At 36.1% G+C, this 16,605-nt stretch overlaps 1 protein-coding gene across 1 annotated transcript; it reads right to left on the reverse strand.

Annotated features, from left to right (window-relative positions):
• Positions 1-687: 687 nt before the first annotated feature.
• On the reverse strand, positions 688-1,130 carry LOC109266263 (60S ribosomal protein L32-like). The gene has a single exon (XM_053904229.1). The coding sequence runs from the start codon at positions 1,108-1,110 to the stop codon at positions 703-705; it is 408 nt and encodes a 135-aa protein (XP_053760204.1). The 5' UTR covers positions 1,111-1,130; the 3' UTR covers positions 688-702.
• Between the last annotated feature and the right edge of the window lie 15,475 nt (positions 1,131-16,605).

Below are 16,605 nucleotides of genomic sequence, written 5' to 3' on the forward strand. Positions count from 1 at the left end.
CCTTTCCTCAATAAAACCTATTCCTTAACCCATACTGTGTGATGTAGAATCTGTCTTACTCTCTGCAGAATAAAAATATATGACAGATTTTTTTGAAAAATGCTATAATATTCTTTTCCCTGAATCCATGTTTCTTTGAAATGTAATTTTTCAGGTCTTTCCATAAATATGTGGAAACTTTTCTACTCCTTGATTCTGGGCTTGTTTTGACCAGTAGAATGTGGCAAAAAGTGACATTGTGCCATTTTTTTTTTTTTTCAGTTTTATTTGAGAGACACAGAGACAGTCCAAGGGAGGAAAGAGCAGAAAGAGAGGAAGAGAGAATCTCAAGCAGGCTCCATGCTGCCAGTGCAGAGCCTGAGGTGGGGCTCAAACTCACAAAACCGTGAGATCATAACCTGAGCCAAAACCAAGAGTCAGTTGCTTAACTGAGACATCCAGGTGCTCCAACACTGTGCCACTTTTGATGATACATCTCAAGAGGTATGGCACACTTTGGCTTGTTATTCAAGTACCTTGTGCAAATAAGGCCATTCTGGATATGCCAGAAGATTTATCAGCTTGCTGAAGAAGTGTGAATGAGCCCAATGAAGATCAGCAAAAATGCCCAGATGATGGTAGGCTTATGATAAAAACAAATTCTTTTTTTTTTAGTTTTATGGTTTTATTAACACAAATATGATATGCACATAAGCTGTCTGTCTATTCATTTTCTTCGCTGTGCAGTCTGGCATTGGGATTCGTGACTCTGATGGTCAGCTGGGCTGCCCTTTCCACAATGGTTTTACAGTTCTTGGAGGAGACATTATAAGCATCCTCTGCACAGTAAGATTTGTTGCACATCAGCAGCACCTGAAGCTCCTTGACATTGTGGACTAGGAACTTCTGGAAGCCACCAGGCAGCATGTGCTTTGTTTTCTTGTTGCTCCCGTAACCAATGTTGAGCATCAAGATCTGGCTCTTGAATCTTCTGCACACCCTATTGTCAATGCCTCTGGGTTTCTGCCAGTTGCGCTTAATTTTGACATATTGGTCTGACTGGTGCCAGATGAACTTCTTGGTACTCTTTTTAACATTCTTGGGCTTCACCAGAGATCTGAGGGCAGCCATGATGCCAAGTTATAGATGGCTGCCCAAAACAAATTCTCTTTTATGACACTAAGTTATAGTCTGGTTTGTTACACAGCAGTAGCTAACTCTTATAGAGAGCAGATAGAAAATGTCTTTGAGCTTTCCATAAAGGGATAAAGAGAAATGGAGCAGTAGTTAAAGAAAGTTATGAGAGCAATATTTTTTTTTAAATCTTGGCATAAATTAAAATTTACTTTATATACTATTGTAAAATGAAAGGGAAAAATAATTTAGAATACAGAACCATTAGAATGTAAATTCCATAACCATTAGAATGTAAATTTTTGAGGTTTCTTTTATTCACAGTTTTTATCTCCAGTGTCTAAAACAGTGTTTTGCATATTACAAATGCTAAATAATATTTTTTAAAATAATCAGTGAATACAGGAAAATATATGGGCACATCTCTGTATGAATGATCTAATAATATTTTAAATTCTGTATATTAAATACCCAAACTCCTATGGTTATCCACAAAATCTTGTTCTTCTTCAGAATTATACTCATGAGTTTCATTTCTATTCACTTATTTATTTATATTTGTGAGGTAAGTTGTACATGCCAGATGCTGGCTTAATTGCTGGGAATGCCGCAGAGATCCTAAGAAACAAAGCCAACTCTTTCAGGAAGCTTGCTATCTTACAGTAGAAGAGAAAATAAAAGCAGAAAAATAAAATCAGAAGTATTTAATTAGCTACAATTGTGACAATGTAAAAACTCGTGAGTTATTTAATAAGGGTTCTATAAAAGGAATTATTATTCTTCAGTTGAATTAACCAGAAATTTAAGAAAACCTTCTATCCTTCTTTTCTCTCTTCTACTATGCTCAATGAAATCAGTATAGATTCTCAACTCTTTCTTTTTTTTTTTTTAATTTTTTTTTTAATGCTTATTTATTTTTGAGACAGAGAGAGACAGAGCATGAATGGGGGAGGGTCAGAGAGAGGGAGACACAGAATCTGAAACAGGCTCCGGGCTCTGAGCTGTCAGCACAGAGCCCGATGCGGGGCTCGAACTCACCGACCGCGAGATCGTGACCTGAGCCGAAGTCGGCGCTCAACCGACTGAGCCACCCAGGCGCCCCACTCAACTCTTTCTTAAATGTCCATTTTCACTGCTTGGTATCAGGGACCAGATCTCAATATATGTTTCTTGAACTATTTCAAAAGCTTTCCAATAATCTTTATCTTTCTCTCATTTGTATCAAGTATATCCTGTGCGAAAATCCACAAAAAATAAAGTTTCTCTGTATAGTTCTTTCACATCTAGCCCCAAACTAATTTTCCAAACTCTTTTTAAATGCATTCCTTTACTTCTAGCTTAAGTTGATTCATAAACCCATATTCCAACACAGTCCCTCATTTTCGAACTTAAATTGATTTAGAATATTCATTCAGTATTTGCAAGATCTATGCCTTTTGTGAGTGTGGTTCCTCTTCCTCAAAACTGTTTAATCTATTCTTTTAACTATTGAAATTGTCTGAATTCTTTAATAGACTAATATAATCCTATCATTTCCATGCTATCCATATTGACCTTGTTATTTTATAATTACTAAGCATTTTCTCTGAGCTTATTTTTAATTCTTGAGTATAAAATGTGTCATGCTTTACTTTGTATTGGATTTTAATATTTTCAATTGCATTTCAAGCACTATGTTTTGTGTTATTCATTGGCAAAAATTACACTTTGATTGTATTTGAGAATACCTATTCTGTTCCACTGTGCTTACTAGATGTCCAACAGCTAGGTCCAATTTATTGATTTTAGAATGCCATGTCAATTATAATTTCTTAACTAGGACTCAATTGTCCTAATCCAGAAGTTTGTAGGTATTCATAAATCATAATAGGTAACTTAAAAATATTAACTAATTCCAATTTTATCAATAAGGACAAAGGAAGTAAGTGATACAGTCTACAGAAGACAACTTTGCGTACACAGACAGATAATGCATTAGCCCTGTGTTGGGGATGCAGGGAGAATGAGGAGTAGATACGGCAAACAGAAAATACCGTATTATTTTAAAGGGTCAGAAATTACAGCAATATTTCCAGATCTTTCCCCACTGTTGACAAAGTATAATTGATCTCATTTAGGTATATACACATTTCTACAAATAGTATTTTCCCGTGTGTCTGAAATCGTAAGCAGTAATTATATCTAAGATAAAAGGAGACCCCATATTTCTTTGTAACTTATAAGGGTGAGGGGGGGAATGAGAAACCTAAGCCATTTTCTTTAGAAGATGAGTGGAAACAGAAACAGTAACGCAAAAGATGGATATTTTAAACAGGCAATGCTACTCTGTTAGAGTCATGGCTGTAATTTACAATCTCTGACATCACTTCACTTAGTATGCAAATATTATCATTTTGTCTGATTAATATTACTCTTAGATCAAAGGCTGTTTCTGCATCTGTAACAGGACAGCTGAATGTGGCCAGAAAGAACACTGTACTGTTTTGATTTTTTATTCCATTTTAAATTCAAGACAGTTCATCGTTAGTGCTGCTGCGCAGTCCTGCCACATTTCTCTCTTTTAATTCATCTCACCTTCTAAAATTTGACTGTTTCCAGGCTAAGTCTTGGTATCTATTCTCTTCTTTACTTACACATGACCTTTTATTATGTCATTCCATCTTGTGCCTTTAAATCTTTTGTTTCTGCTGATATGCATATTTTCATATCCAGTTCAAACCTGTTTCCTGACCTACCAACTTCTTTACAACTGCCTGTTCAGTATCTTCATCTGTACATCTATTAAACACCTCACATCCAACATGTCTAAACATGTCTCCCCAAGTGTATTTTTTAAAATTTTTTTAGTGTTTATTTATTTAAAAAAATTTTTTTAATGTTTTATTTATTTTTGACAGAGAGAGAGAGAGACAGAACATGAGCGAGGGAGGGTCAGAGAGAGAGGGAGACACAGAATCCGAAGCAGGCTCCAGGCTCTGAGCCGTCAGCACAGAGCCCGAAGCGGGGCTTGAACTCACAGACCGCAAGATCATGACCTGAGCCAAAGTCAGACGCTTAACTGACTGAAGCACCCAGGTGCCCCTCCCCAAGTCTATTTCTTCTACAACCATCTCTACACTGTGAAATAAACTCATTCCAGTTGATCAGATCAAAAATACTTCCCTCGTTTTTCTTTTTGATTACATCCTATGTCAGCAAATCTGTTAGCACTACTTTCAAAACATACACATAATCAAACTGTCTCATGTCTGTAACTGTAAACTGTAAACTGTAGCATGGCATTGTTATCATCATTGTCCTAGCCAACATCTGCTCTTTCCTCAAATTATTTCCATTACCCCAAGTGCTTGAAACAGTTATAAATGTATTTTTATCTCAGCTCCAAATCTACTCTTTGGTACCTAATCTGTGATAATACACTTGGTTTTTTTTGTTGTTTTTTTGTTTGTTTTTTTTTTTTGTTTTTGTTTTTTGTTTGTTTTTTTTTTTTGCATTTCTCCTTTATAGTGAACATAAGACTAAGCTCTATCAGTTGAGAATGTTGGAGGGATGCTATAGAAGAAAATGGGCTTTTCCCCCACCCCCTGATTCTCATGTATTGTGTTTTTGGAAAATACTACTGTCACATGCTTTGCCAGTGGTGTGGGAGTATGAAAATATTTGGTGGTGCTGTTTCCAGCCATGGACCTAGGATGCTCTTTTCTGTGTTGACTGCCTTCCTGGTACCCTTCCAACATGGAGACTGCATGTTCCTGGCCTCACACCCACAACTGCTCTCGGACTCCCTCTGCATGTCTGCCTACCAGTCCTAATTTACTTGTGTCCCAGAGGGGTTTTTCTTGCTTGCCCAGTGATGATGAACCAGTCCTGTTCCTAACTTCCAATGAACTTCTTGACTATACAACAGGCTACAGAGGTCCAACTTCCATTTGAGTGGAGGGGGGCCTCCTTATAAGTTTGTTCTTCCTTAGGTCTGCTGCCTTAGCCCTTACCCTTTAGAGTTCTCTTTACCTCATATTTACTCTTCTATCATTGATTCAGAGGTAATTTTTATATTAAATTTACACTGCTCAATTAACTGTGTCCTTTCAATCTCCTCTTTGGACCCAAACTGATAACATTGCTCTCCCTGCTAGTTTTGCCCTACAGTCTCTTTAATTTACAGTAGTCACAGAGATTCTCTGAAAATTCAGACTTCAGATTAGGTCATTCCCTAGATCCAAGCACTCCGATAAAGTCCTATTTCATACAGAATATAACTCAAAGAGGCATTTATTATTTGGCATCTACTCTTACTCTCTCTGGTGCACTGACTTCCTTGTTTTTTCTTGAAAACAACATACCAAGATGTTTTTATTTCAACATCAATGACCTTGCTATTTGCCTAACCTTTTGCCCAAGTGTCCACATGTCTCAGTACTTCATTTCCTCTAGTTCTTTTCTCAAAGTTATTTTCTCTGAGAGGCTTTTCCTGGATACTTGATATAAAACACCAAGTACCCCCCACCTCCATCCTGTACCAATCCAGCACACTGTCTCTCTAACCTTGTTTTTTTTCGTGATACTTTGGGCTATATTAAAAAAAAAATAACTTGTTTTCAACAAAAATGCAAGGTAGAGATTTTGTTTTCTTTACTACTATTTCTTCAGCATCTAAATAATTCCTGACACATATAGGTGCTCAATACATATTTGTTGATGAGTGAATTTATTTTGGAGATTACTTTTGGGCACCTTCAGAATAATAAAGACAGAAGCTATCATTTTGGCTCATAAGAGTCAAATGGGATCGGATTTTTAGTTTTAAGTCATTTAGGACAAGGACAATGTCCTAGTCATACCCTTGTCTCTGATCTCAAGCATGGTCAATCTACATTATGTTTTTTTTCCTTCTTAAAAAAAAAATCAACTTCTTTGAAATATAATTGAAAAATAAAATGGAAAGATATTTATAGTGTACTTTGTGGGGATTTGATATACATGTACATTATGGAAGGATTCACCCCATCTAGTTAATTAACATCCATCACCTCACTTTGTTTTTGTTGTTGTTGAGAATATGCAAGTTCTATTCTCTTAGAAAATTTCAATTATACAATATAGGGTTATCAGCTGTAGTCTCCATGTTTTACATTAGGTCCTCAGAACTTGTTCATATTATAGGTGAAAGTTTGTGCAATTTACTAACCTCTGTTTCCCATGTCTGGTCCCCATTCCCTACAACTACTTTTCTATTGTTTCTATGAGTTTGGCTTTTATTTTAGATCCCACAGATAACTCATACCATGTAGTCTTTGTCTTTGTTATTATGTAGTCTTTGTCTTTATTATGTAGTCTTTGTCTTTCTCTGCCCACCTTATTTCACTTGCATTATGCCTTCAAGATCCATCCCTGTTTTTGCAAATGTCAAGATTTCCTGCTTTCCCATGCCTGAATAATACCCCATTGTATATGTGTATTACATCTTCCTTATCCATTCATCCATTGATGGACACTTAGGTTATTTGTCTTGGCTATCGTCAATAATCACTGCAATGAATGTAGAACAGCAGATAGCTCTTTGATATCTTATTTTAATTTCCTTTGTATATATACCCAGAAGTGGGATTCCTAGATATGGTAGTTCTATTTGTAATTTTTTGAGGAATCTCTATAATGCTTACAGTCTGTTGTTAAATTCAGGTGAAATTGGGGTGTCTGGGTGGCTTAGTCGGTTGAGAATCTGACTTTGGCTCAGGTCATTATTTCATGGTTTGTGACTTCAAGCCCCACATCAGGCTTGGTGTGGTCAGCACAGAACCTGCTTTGGATCCTCTGACCCCTCCTTTTCTGCCCCTCCTTGCTTGCGATCTCTCAAAACTAAATAAACATTAATTTATTTTTAATTTCAGGTGAAACTGGTATGAAATAATAGCCTTAAAAATTCATCCTTTACATAATTAATTTTATAATAGCTTGATGCAGATACTGCTCCTTTGACTAATACATCTACAGAATCTCCTGTTTCCATTGTAATAGTGGTTCATAATATTTTTTATTTTTATCAGGGGATGCTAGTGTCTTAATCTAACTGATTTTTAGGTTGTGAAATAAACCAACATTAAGGTCACATGATTTAGCGTCAATCTGCTCATGTTGATGCATTCTTATGTGTTCTGAACTTTACTTTTGGTAACTCATGGTTTTTAGGCTTATAAAGTGGAACACTAACCAAATTTCCCCTTCTAAATTTGAGAGTATGAGATGGAATTATGTCAGTAGCAGGGACATGTGTATAAAAGTGATTTTTTTACTGTTTAAGAAAAAAATTACATTATAATTTGAAAAATTTAATTTATAATTTTCTGCCATAAAATACATAACCCTTCAAGAATGAATTTTCTTCCCCTCCCCACTCTTAAGAAATATTTCCAGAATGTCTAAGTGACAGCTTCCAAATGTTATTGTTCTCACTGGTGACTCCAGTTCAAACAGAATAAGATCCAAGAGAGATGTTAGAGGCAGAGATAATTAAGTAAAAGGGAGAACAATAGTACTGGGTGATAGAAGAACTGCAAAACAATCAGGCTCTGAAATGTTTAAGTTAATAGGAGAATTTCTTCTGCTATAGATCAAACAGTTCTGATAATCCCAGCCACTTTGATGTACTGGTAATATAGAGACCCTGAATGTGAGGGAAGAGTCACTATCCTTGCAGGCAACTCTAGTTAATCTAATTTACATGGAATTTCTTCACTCAAGTAAAAACACAGGCATTTTGCAAGTATACCAATTATACAAATCTAATAGTGACCTATGTTAGAGTTAGAAATGTTAGAGTTGTTGTCAAGTCATATAGTAGCAAAAATTTAGACCATTTGAACATTCACTGTTAAAGTGCTTCAATAATATGCACCAGTTGGGAGAACGTCAGGTGAACACAGTTGGATATAAAAAAATGTAATGATATGATTTTAATTGATCAGAGTTTTGAAAGTCAGAGTTTGCAAAATGAGTCTTTTCTGCCTCCAAAGTCATTTTGTTTATATAGATAAATATAATTTCTGTGACATTTATCAGCAAGTGATCATTATATGCATTTAGATTATTCAATATAACTTAAACTGGATATGTAGAGTGAAGTGCAAAATTAATTTATGAGTATTCAGAAAATTCGGAATTGGTGCACATATGAACTTAGCCAAAATTATAGGGAAAAAATTGTCTAATTTGTAACTGAAGTGGCATACAGTGCTTGGTGAGACTGAAGGGCATGCGATTGCAATTCAGGATAGGTTGATTGGCACTAAAAATAATTGCAAGTACATAATGGGAATAAACTTCCTTGATGAAATAAGCAGATGATATATAGTGTCTAACAAGACAATAGGACATGTAATTGGATGATGTACCGTGTTTCTTGTTGTAGATTAGGTAAACGTGCACAAAAGTGTTACTATCATACACATCAAAATTGGATTTCAGCTACAAAGTCTCAAATGGATTAATACAGGATTAAAAATAAGACAAGTATTAGTTCAAAAGAGTTCTAAAAAGGAATAGAGAAAATACTGTGATTATTGGCAAGTCATTCCACCATGTGAAGAATTTAACAATGGAATCCATATTGTTGTTGTATATTGCAGCAATTAAGTATGGATTGAGAAGATATTTACACATTTGGAAATGACAAAGGAACTCCATTTTAGAGCAATTGACTAGGAAGGAAATTGTAAAGGTCACTGTGTATCATCTTTTGCCGTGTGTGTGTGTGTGTGTGTGTGTGTATACACACACAAATATCTGTGTATATATATGGACAGAATAAGTATACAAATAAAAGTATTTTTTTCATGCTTAAAAATATTGCACCCATTACAAAATACTAGATTATTAAGAGATTTACCTATAAAGTAACTAAACAGGGTATCTATATACTTGACTCTATTTTACTTTTTTGAAGTTTTTAAATTATGACATATCACTGAAAACATTCTCCTAAATTACTCATGAGAAAATCTTAAAGATTTGAACTGATTATTCTAATGAAGAAACCAAGGAAGGATTTGATTAAATCTTTGCTATGTTAGAAGCATTTCTATCAAGTTCGTGAAGATCAGTTTTTAAAAGTGTACCAACTAAAAGAATGTGAGCTTAAATTAAAATCCAAATAGTTGTCATTAATTACATTCAAATGCTCAGATAACACAAAGACCTGTAGCAATAAGAAATGGTCAGCTGTTGCAACCTGAAGCTGAATCTGACCTAGATCAGCAGAACTCTTCCAACAGACCCACGGGCTCATGGAGAATAAATGGTTATTATTTTGAGATGCTAAGTTTTGGGGTATTTGATTATAAATTTTTTTTGTTTTAGCAATAGTTGATTTTTATGTGATAGCACGTGTTTTCATAAGGTTTCTAATATAATAATGCTGAGTAACAATGACAACAAAAAACAAATCTCAAGGGCTTATGTAAAAAAACAACAACTTTTTTTCTACCCTCACTCAGGCATTTTTGGATTAGCTGTGTGGCTTTGTTCAGGTTGCAAGTTCGTTTCAGATCACTTCTACCTGTCTCTCAATCTGGGAATAGAACATGATCTTTTCATGGCAGAGGACAAAAGGGCAAGAGGGAGGACAAACATGAAAGCTATCTAGTACATCTCTCATGTTTGCTCACTTCCTATATGTCAAGCAATTCATGTGGTCATTCCCAATGTTGGGGAGAGTGGAAGGAAATACAGTCTGCTGTGAGAGGGGATAGGGAAGTAAGTAAATATTTGCTGAACAATTATCTATCACATCATACATTACTTGCATTGATTTCTGTGTTGAGGTTTCAGGGTAAAGAATGATAAAGAGAGGATATCAGAATCCATGATCTTCAACTTCTTTTTCTCACTCCCACAGCAAGTGGTCTTAAAGGTGTGTAGAGCCGATGTTCTTCAAGGAGGCTTTGTTCTCAGAAAGGTGCACTCTTGCCAAGAAACAAGTTGTGAGTAAGTTTTCAGCCTACTCAGGAATGTTTTCTCCTTCAGAATTCCATGTAAATCCTATCAGACTCAGGGCAACATTCCTTTATCATTATAGATCTGAATTTATTATCATTCTTTCTTGTATTTCTCACATCTGTATCACCTATTTTTATTTTTTAAGTTTATTTATTTATTTTGAGAGAGAGGGAGAGACAGAGAGCACGTGAATGAGTGGGGGAGGAGCAGAGAGAGAGAGAGAGAGAGAGAGAGAGAGAGAGACAGGGAGGGAAAGAGGGAGACTCCCAAGCAGGCTCTGTGCTGTCACCAACAGTGAGATCATGACTGAGCTGAAACCAAGAGTCCAATGCTTAACTGACTGAGCCATCCGGTCACCCCTCTCTCACCTATTATTTATTTATTTATTTATTTTTAATGTTTATTCACTTTTTGAGAGACAGAAAGAGACAGAGAGTCAGTAGGGGAGGGGCAGAGAGAGAGGGAGACACATAATCCAAAGCAGGTTCCAGGCTCTGGGCTGTCAGAACAGAGCCCGATGTGAGGCTTGAACCCATGAACCGTGAGATCATGACCTGAGCCAAAGTCAGATGCTCAACCAACTGAGCCACCCAGGTGCTCCTCACCTATTTTTAATACTAAAATATTACAACCCGATAGTGATCCCAAACTTTGATTTTAGCAAGAGTATATTATTGTTTTGGAGGTATAAAGGTACATGCCTGTCTGATTTACTGAATCACAAGTTCTGTGAAGGCAGAGAAAATATATTGCTCATCTTTTACCCCCAGTATCTGGTTCACTCACTGGCCTCCTGTAAGTGCTCAGTGAACACTGACTGGGATCCATTTGTCTGAGAGAAGCACCTACTCCTGTCATACAGACACTCCCCTCTTAAAGTTTAACACATTGTTTTTTTATAATAATTAGAGTAAAATCAATTCCAGATACCACACATACCCTCTGGATATGCTGTATAATTATTTTTAATATTATTAGATTATTTGATTGTATGATAATCACTTGACTTTTTTTTTTTTTACAATTACAGTTAATTCAAATATATGTGTTATTGAACCTAATGATAGGATTTCCTCTTCCACATTACCTCCACATTCACCCTCTTATGATAACATTTATCTATAATAATCCATTTGTCTTGGGACCTAATGAATATTTAGTCCTTGACTTTGCCTTATACATGACCTCATCTGAGTTCTCCCTTTTTTTTCTTCATCTACTCTAGATTGCAACTATTGAAATTTCCTTTTTTATTCTAACACATGGTTGTATTTTATTTCCAATGTCATATTCTGTTGCTGGTTGCTGTCCAAGAGTGCCTTTGCAAATACTTAATTTTATTGTAAGGACAAGCATTGCTTTCCTCTTTGTGCTAAATATTCTGAGGACTCAGGGTTCTTTTTAAAAATTTTTTATACAGTTTATTTATTTTGAGAGACAGAGATAGTGGAGGAGGGGGAGGGATGGAGGGAGGGGGAGGGAGGGAGGGAGGGAGGGAGGGAGAGGGAGAGAGAGAGAGAGAGAGAGAGAGAGAGAATCCCAGCCAGACTTTGTGCTGTCAGTGCTGAGCCTGATTCAGAGCTCGAACTCATGAACCACAAGATCACTACCTGAATCAAAACCAAGATTCGTACCCTTAACTGACTGAGCCACCCATGCACCTCTCAGAGTGCTGTTTCATATTGTGTTTCTTGAGTATTTCTTAAAAAATAACAAAACGTTTTTAGAGGAAGATGGTGGTAGAGTAGGAGGACCCTAGCCTTGTCTTGTCCCATGAACACAACTAGATAACTATCAAATTATCCGAAATACCCCAGAAATTGACATAAAGACTGACTGAACAAACTCCATAGTTAAAGGGAGAAAAGAGGTCAGTTTGAAGAAGTTAGGAAGTGCAGAGACAGGGTTTAGGGAAGAAACAGATTATGGGTGCTGTGGAGGGGAGGGAGAAGGGCAAGAAAGAAAGGAACACACAGGGGAACACATAAGGAGAACATTTCCCCAAAGCTATTGGCTTGGAAACTGAGAGGGGATGAATTTCATGAGTTCTTGCAATACAGGGTTAAAGCCTAGAGTTTTAAGGTCAGCAGGTTTGGCTGCAATAGAGCCCTGAGGGCATTGTACTCCTTCTGGAGAAGGCAGCAAACCACCTGGAGGTAGATGGCATGTAGATGGCATGGAAACAGTGAACTGAACATTTGGGGTATGATGTGGAGAGATGATTCACTCTTCTCAGAGCACATCCCTGAGAAGCAGCATTCACAGAGACCACTCTCTGGAAATGGCAAGTGTCATTTCCTTTCCCTGCCCCTCAGAATACACAGAACCACCTGTGGAAAGCAGCTCACCCCTGACACTGGCTGCCTAACTTGCTTACACCAAGCCCCACACCCCTGTGCTTTGACAGGACTTCCCTTCTCAATCCTGCCTCAGTCCCATAGTGATGGGCCCCTCTCCTAGAAGATCAGCACTAACCTCTGCCCACACCACATCACCTGAGCAGAATGTTCTACAGGGTCTCAGTTCTGATAGAGACAGTTTCTGGCCTCCTTTCATGAGCATACCAGAGCACATATAGTTAAAACTTGCCACATTCAGTCCAGGGACCAAACACTGCCCATAGCAGGTAAGGAGTGCCTCTGCAGATCACTGGCCTGAAGGATAGAGCAGCCAAACCACAATAGCAGAGTACACACAGAGACACTCCATGAAGGCCAGATCCTGGGTGTTACATGGCCTCTTCTTCATAAGGCCATTATGAAGCAGGAGATATAATTGGCTTTTCTAATGGAGAGAAGAAGGCAGAGACTTAGACTGTCCAAGACAGAGGAATTTATCCCAAATGAAGAATAAGACAAGGCAATGGCCAGAGATTTAAGCAAAGCTTATATAAGTAACATGACTGATGGAGAATTTGAAGCAACAATCATAAGGACACTCACTGGGCTTGAGAAAAGAATAGAAGACATCAGTGAGATGCTTATCACAGAGAAAAAAAGAGAAAAAAATCAGTCCGAGATGATGGGTGCATTGAGGTGACTGGAAACAGGCTTGATGCAATGAACAGCAGGCTGGAAAAAGCAAAGGAACAAATTAGTGACTTAGAAGACAAAATAAAGGAAAATAATGGAGCTGAACAAAAGATAAAGGATTAGACAACATGAGAATGGACATAGTTTGACTTCATCAAATGTAATAACATTGTATTCTAGGAGTCCCAGAAGAAGAGAGAAAGGGGGACAGAAAACTGATTTCATGAAATAATAGGAGAAAACCTCCCTAATCTAGGGAAGGAAACAGACCTCTAGATCTAGGAAGCACAGAGAACTCCCATCAAAATCAACAAAAGCAGGCTAACATCAAGACATACTGTAAATAAACTTGCAAAATATAGTGACAAAGAAAAAAAGTCTTAAAAGCATCAAGTCAAAAGAAGTCCTTAAGGTACTAGGGAAAACCCATAAGGATAGCTGGAGATTTCTCAAGAAAAGCTAGACAAGCCAGAAGGAAGTGGCATGATATATTCAAACTGATGAATGGGAAAATCTGTAGCCAAGAATACTCTAGGCAGCAAGGCTATCATTGAATAAGAGAGATAAACAGATTCCCAGACAAACAAAAACTAAAGGAATTTGTGACCACCAAACCAGCTCTCCAAGAAATATTAAAAGGAACTCTCTGGGTGGGAAGGAGAGACCAAAAGTCTCTCCTCCAAAGGAAATGATTACAGAAACTCTCTCCAGAAACAATGACAAAACAATAAAGTGCAATAAATACATATTTGTTAATAATTACTTTGAATGTAAATGGACAAAATACTCCAATCAGAAGATACAGGATGTCAAAATGGATTAAAAAAAAACAGTACTTATCTCATCTGTATGCTACATATAAGAGACTCATTTTTGACCTAAAGTCACCTGCAGATTGAAAGTGAAGAGGTGGAGAAATATTTATCATGCAAATAGATGTCAAAAGAAAGCCTGAGTAGCAACACTTAGATCACCGAAACTAGACTTTAAAGACTGTAACAAGAAACAAAGAATTTGTTATTGTTACATATAACAATAAAGGGACAATACAACAAGAATATATGACAACTGTAAATATTCATGCACTCAACATGAGAGCACCCAAATATATAAAACAATAACAAACATGAAGGAACTAATTGATAATAACACAATAGTAGTAAGGGACTTTACCACCTCCACGGACATCAACGAACGGTTCATCTAAACAGAAAATAAACAAGGAACCAATGGTTTTGAATGACACACTGGAATATATGGACTTAATAGGTATATGTTCAGAACGTTTGATCCTAAAACAACAGAATACACATTCTTTTCAAGTATACATGGAACATTCTCCAGAATGTATCACATATTAGGTCACAAAAGAAGCCTGAACAAATACAAAAAGATAAAAATCATACCATTCACCTTTTTTGACCCCATGCTATGGAACTAGAAGTCAACCACAAGAAAAAAATTGGAAAGACTACATATACATAGAGGTTAAATAACATCTTACTAAACAATGAATGGGTCAACCAAGATATCAAAGAAGAAGTTTTTAAAAATATATGGAAACAAATGAAAATGAAAGCATGATAGTCCAAGACCTTTGGGATACAGACAAAAGCAGTTCTAAGAGGGAAGTCTATGACAATACAAGCCTACCTCAAGAAGGAAAATCTCAAATAAACAAACTAATCTTACACCTAAAGGAGCTAGAAAAAACAAATGAAGCATAAAGCAGCAGAAAGAAAGAAATAATATAGAGCAGAAATAAATGATATAGACACTAAAAAAAAAAAAACCAATAGAAAAGATCAGTGAAATCAGGAGCTGGTTTGAAAAAATTAATAAAATTGATAAACCTCTAGTGACACTTATCAAAGAAAAGAGAAAGGACCCAAATAAATAAAATCAAAATGAGAGAGGAGAATCAGCAACCAACACCACAGAAATACAAACAATTATAAGAGAATATTATGAAAAACTTTATGACAACAAATTGGATAACGTTGAAGAAATGGATAAATTCCTACCAACATAAAACTACCAAAACTGAAACAGAAAGAAATAGAAAATTTGAACAGACCAATAACCAGCAAATAAATTGAATCAATAATAAAAAAAACTCCCAACAAACAAAAGTCCAGGGCCAGATGGCTTCCCAGGGGAATTCTACCAAACATTTAAGGAAGAGTTAATACTTATTTTTCTCAAATTATTCCAAAAAATAGAAAAGGAAAACTTCAAAATTCATTCTATAAAGGCAGCATTTCCCTGATATGAAAACCAAATAAAGATTCCACTAAAAAAGATCTTAAGATCAATATTCCTGATGAATATGGGTGCAAAAGTTCTCAATAAAATACGAACAAACTGAATCCAAAAATACATTTTAAAAAATTATTCACCACATTCAAGTGGGATTTATTTCTGAGTTGCAAGCATGGTTCAGTATTTGCAAGTCAATCAATGTGATACACTACATTAATAAAAGAAAGGATAAAAACTATATGATCATTTCGATAAATGCAGAGAAAGCATTTAACAAAGTACAACATCCATTTATGATAACAAAAAAAAAACCCTCAATAAAGTAGGTTTAGAAGGAACATACTTCAACATAATAAAGGTCATCTATGAAAAACCCACAGCTCATATCATCCTTAATGGGGAAAAACAGAGTCAGAAACAAGACAGAGATTTCCACTCTCACCACTATTATTTGACATAGTACTGGAAGTTCTAATCACAGCAATAGACAACAAAAAGAAATAAAAGGCATCCAAATCGACAAGGAAGAAGTCAAACTTCCACTATTTGCAAACAACATAATACGCCACGTAGAAAACCCAAAAGACTCCCCTGAAAATTTCTAGAACTGATGAATTCAGTAGTCACAGGATACAGAATCAAAGTAAAGAAATCTGCTGCATTTTTACACCCCAATAATGAAGCAGCAGAAAGGGAAATAAAAGGAATCAATCCCATTTACAATCACACACACACACACACACACACACTAAGATAACTTAGGAATAAACCTAACCAAAGAGATGCAGGACCTGTACTCTGACAGCTATAAAACATTGACAAAAACTGAAGATGGCACAAAGAAATGAAAATATATCCCATGCTCATTGATTGGAAGAACAAACATTGTTAAGATGTGTATACTAACCAAAGGAATTTACACATTTAATGCAATCCCTACTAAAATATCACCAGCATTTTTCACAATTAGAACAAACAACTCTAAAATTTGTATTGGAACCAGAAAGGATCCTGAATAGCCACACACACACACAAAAAAATCTTCAAAAAGAAAAGCAAAGCTGAAGGCATCACAATTTTAGGCTTCAGGCAATATTACAAAGCTGTAGTCATCAAGACGACATGGTACTGGAACAAAAACATACATAGATCAATAGAATAAAATAGAAAACCCAGAAGTGAACCCCCACTATATGTTCAACTA

The sequence above is a fragment of the Panthera pardus genome, unplaced genomic scaffold (assembly GCF_024362965.1).
Source record: "Panthera pardus isolate Hobbes unplaced genomic scaffold, ASM2436296v1 HiC_scaffold_16, whole genome shotgun sequence".
NCBI lineage: Eukaryota > Metazoa > Chordata > Mammalia > Carnivora > Felidae > Panthera > Panthera pardus.